Below are 3707 nucleotides of genomic sequence, written 5' to 3' on the forward strand. Positions count from 1 at the left end.
CAATTGTATCTGATACTTTGTAGAATAATTGACAGTGGGGCTTTTATTATCAATTCTAGCTCTTACATCACAGCTGGGGGATTAGGAATTAGGGCAACCATAATGCTATAAAGCAGCACCCTTCATAGTCTTTAGATGTATCAACAACTATATAGTATGAGGACCTAACTAAACAGTTCATTACATTTTTATTTCACAGTGTAGACTCACATCTGTACACAGATGTTGGGAGGAGATTATACAGACTGTAGTGTGCGTAATCCATTTTAGTTACTCCAGGTGAAATACAAGCAAAAATAAAGCAAACATTTCCATCATTCATAATTCTCCCATTTTAATATTGTACAAATAGGATGACAAAACATAACTAGGCCAAGCATCTTACAACAAACATATGGACATTTGAGTGTTTATACAACTGATTTTTCCTAATTAAAACTCAGTGCACTCCTTTTGCCAGCATCAGTTATGCACATATATGAAAAAGAAAACTTTTTTTTACTGGAGCAAAATGTTATACCAAATAGGTTAACAAATCATTCCTTTTTTTTCTCTACACAATTAAAATTAGACCCACATTGTGTTAGTACTGGCTATACGTCCTTTAATAGTGAAAATACTTTGACTTACTTAAAATGTAAAGAATAAACCAATAACAAAAAAGTAAACTATATATGTAAAAATAGAAGGAAAAAATAAAAGCAACATCATCACTTTAATAGACAAGGCATGTGTATATCTGTAAGGTGGATTAGGAATTTCAAGGTATCATACCCTAGGAGCAAAATTAAACCGACCTTATAGTGGTAATAAATATTTTGTCAGTATAGTTTTTTAAATAGAGCATCTGTATTTAAAATGCTACACATTATATACCACAGTTTTATATCTAGTCTGAGAATACAGCGTACTTAAGATGACACCACAGTAAATGTTTATATTTAAAATGATTAGCTTATTAGGGTTTTTGTGTATTTGGTTTATTGTGCCACAAGGAACAATTTGTGGATTCAGTGAAATTCCACTGTAAGCAATGTGATCTGAAAAGAAATGTAAGTGATGAAGTATTCCATGTATGCCATGTAAGAGAGATTAAGCCAACTAGTGGGTGACGGTGCGAACAAGAAAGCAGCTAAAAATACCAACTTTGCGCAAGTAAACAAATCTGTCATTTGGAAGGTTACCTAAACCAAAACGAGGACTAAAGTGTCATGGTAGCACAACCATATGGTCCTGAGCTCCAGTGAAATGCAGCACGCATATTTTCACAGGTATATTCTATAACCTTGAAGAATGTCCACTGGCTCCAATGTTTTCAGCACATCCTTTTCAGAACCAGCTGACAGGATGATTATCTCGGGTAAAATACAAATTCCTAATGGTGCAGTTACATCTTGGTTCCAAAAAAGTGATACATTGGGGATAACAAAACAGTCAACAGAAATATCACAAAGCAAAAGAAAATGATTCCAAGTTATGGACAAAATATATATTCCGTGAGAGGTGTTGGTAAACTTGTTCCAAAAAAAAATACAAAATTCACAAGACTCACTGCTATGTCACCAATGGGGAAGAACCAAGAAAGGAACCATTGGCCATTGGAAATACAGGATATTTGAGTAAGTCCTTAGATAGAACAAAAAAAATAAAAATAAAACCAGAACACTAAGATTAAAAGAAAAAAAAAAAAAACATTTGTGCAAAAAAATAAACCAAAAAAACTAGTCCGGTCGAAAAATTGGTGTCTTTGGTAAAAATTCTATTAAGATGACCTGTGAAAAGAAGACAGATACATTAATCAATGTTTTGGTTTTCTGCCTTATCAATCATAAGCATTAGAAAAAAAAAGACATTTATTGCCCACTTAAGAGAAGAAAACAGAGCAATTTTCAAGGAAAAAGCCAGAAAAAAGGTCAAATGAAACAAATACAAAGTAAACTCTTTTCACCTCAGAGTCCATTAAATGTTACAACACAGCGGGTGTTTTAGAGCAATAAACAACAACACTCATAAGGTATGAAAAGAGGCATACAAACATATGGTGAAGAGGTCACTAAATCTGTTAAAATAAGCACCAGCTAATTATTAACTGATGATCTAAGTAATACAGTCCAGGATGTTTGTCACACAAAACAAAAAAGGCAATTCCTTTCATAGCACCTATACAATAAAAACTATGCCTTACTGCTAATGATTGCCTTTTAGGAACTAATTAATGACTGTCAAGGGCCTATTGTAGAAAGCTCCTTATGAATATTGACTCTCTTCAGGAGGTTAATTAATTATAACAAGATCAGCAATGGTGGACGATTCAAAATGTGGCCACAGTTAAGAAATACACAGGTTCCACCCCTGCCCAACGCAGGTGAAAAAGAAACAAACCCCAAAAACAAACAAACAAAAACCTATAAACTCTAGCTTAACCTGAATAAAAAATTGAGACCAACTGAATCCAAGCTGTAGAAGATTCATAACCTTCAAAAAAAACTGGTATAAAATTCCTTTACACAATCTGCTAATGTCATTGTTTTCAAAGTTGGCATGAGACTAAAATAAAAATATACTACAACATCAACATAAAAGAAAAAACAAGCACGTGAAGGCTGTGTTCCCCCCCACCCCTCATATTAGAACAGTTGGAAAGGATATTAAATGAATGTAATGGCTAAAAATACCCCAAAGGATAAAAAAAAATAAACAGCAGAATAAAAATAAACCCAGGACCATAAAACCTTCAGAGAATGTTATTTTAATCTACAAAACACTCAGCACTTATGTGACAGCAAATCCAGACAAAACAATGCAATTCTGACACTTTAAATATAATAAAACATTTAGGGGTTTTGTTAGCTCTTAAAATAAATGATTTTGCAAGATGCATTGCAACTACACATTTTAATTTTATACTTTATATTTCTAATTTTGATAAAAATGGTCTTCATGTTCCCAATAGATAAAAAAAAAAGTCAAGATAGACATTTGCATTTAGTATAATGCTAATCAGGTTTCAGACTGGCAGAGCAGTCAACTATGTGTTAATCTTTCATAGAGAATCGCAAATTTCACACCCCATCAATGTACGCCTGGGCTATTTGATTTAAGCAATTAATTTATTATGGTTTTTTTCATGGCACAGCGACGACTTGTCTTCAGTCCTTCATAACTTTATAAATCAGCCCTACCCATGAGCCCATGCATCTGTGAACCGTAGAAAATCCTTCCGCTCGGGTGATTAAGCTCTTGACACCTTTACTGATTAATAATCAGGCAAAGAATAAGATCAGAGGCAAAATAAATGATCATTTAATAGAGAGACTCACAAAACAGCCCTTTAACTTACATATTCCATCATGTTATTGGTTTCACATTTCCTTTTGCTTAGTCTCCAGTGCAAGCACAGCTGGAAGAGAGGAATAGTAAAAGAAGAAAAATGAACTCCATTTTACTGCGACACACACATTAGCTCATTTATCCACCTTTCATATTTTTCGCCTAACAAAAGCATCTGTTTCCATACTGTGCAATTCAGACTTCAACACTGCGAAGTTACTCCCTGCGGTACTCACCTTGTGGTATAACCTATTGTTTTCCCATTCCAATAACTTCTCAATCGATCTCCGTGTCTGCAAGACAAATGGGGGGAGAATTTTACCCTTGAGTAGCTTAAGAGAAGACTCTGCAGCTGTTTTTTTTTTTTTTTTTTTTTA

At 33.8% G+C, this 3707-nt stretch overlaps 1 protein-coding gene across 1 annotated transcript in view; it reads right to left on the reverse strand.

Moving 5' to 3' along the window:
- Positions 1-327: 327 nt before the first annotated feature.
- CHIC2 (cysteine rich hydrophobic domain 2) overlaps positions 328-3707 on the reverse strand; it is a 25346-nt gene continuing 21966 nt past the window's right edge. The window contains exons 4-6 of the mRNA XM_018575945.1: positions 3567-3623; positions 3341-3400; positions 328-1772 (exon numbers count right to left, since the gene is read on the reverse strand). Of these exons, the coding sequence (XP_018431447.1) occupies positions 1722-1772; positions 3341-3400; positions 3567-3623 (168 nt within the window). The 3' untranslated portion in view covers positions 328-1721. The remainder of the gene's footprint in view (positions 1773-3340; positions 3401-3566; positions 3624-3707) is intronic.

The sequence above is a fragment of the Nanorana parkeri genome, unplaced genomic scaffold, assembly GCF_000935625.1.
Source record: "Nanorana parkeri isolate BGI_ZX_2015 unplaced genomic scaffold, ASM93562v1 scaffold54, whole genome shotgun sequence".
NCBI classification, from domain to species: domain Eukaryota; kingdom Metazoa; phylum Chordata; class Amphibia; order Anura; family Dicroglossidae; genus Nanorana; species Nanorana parkeri.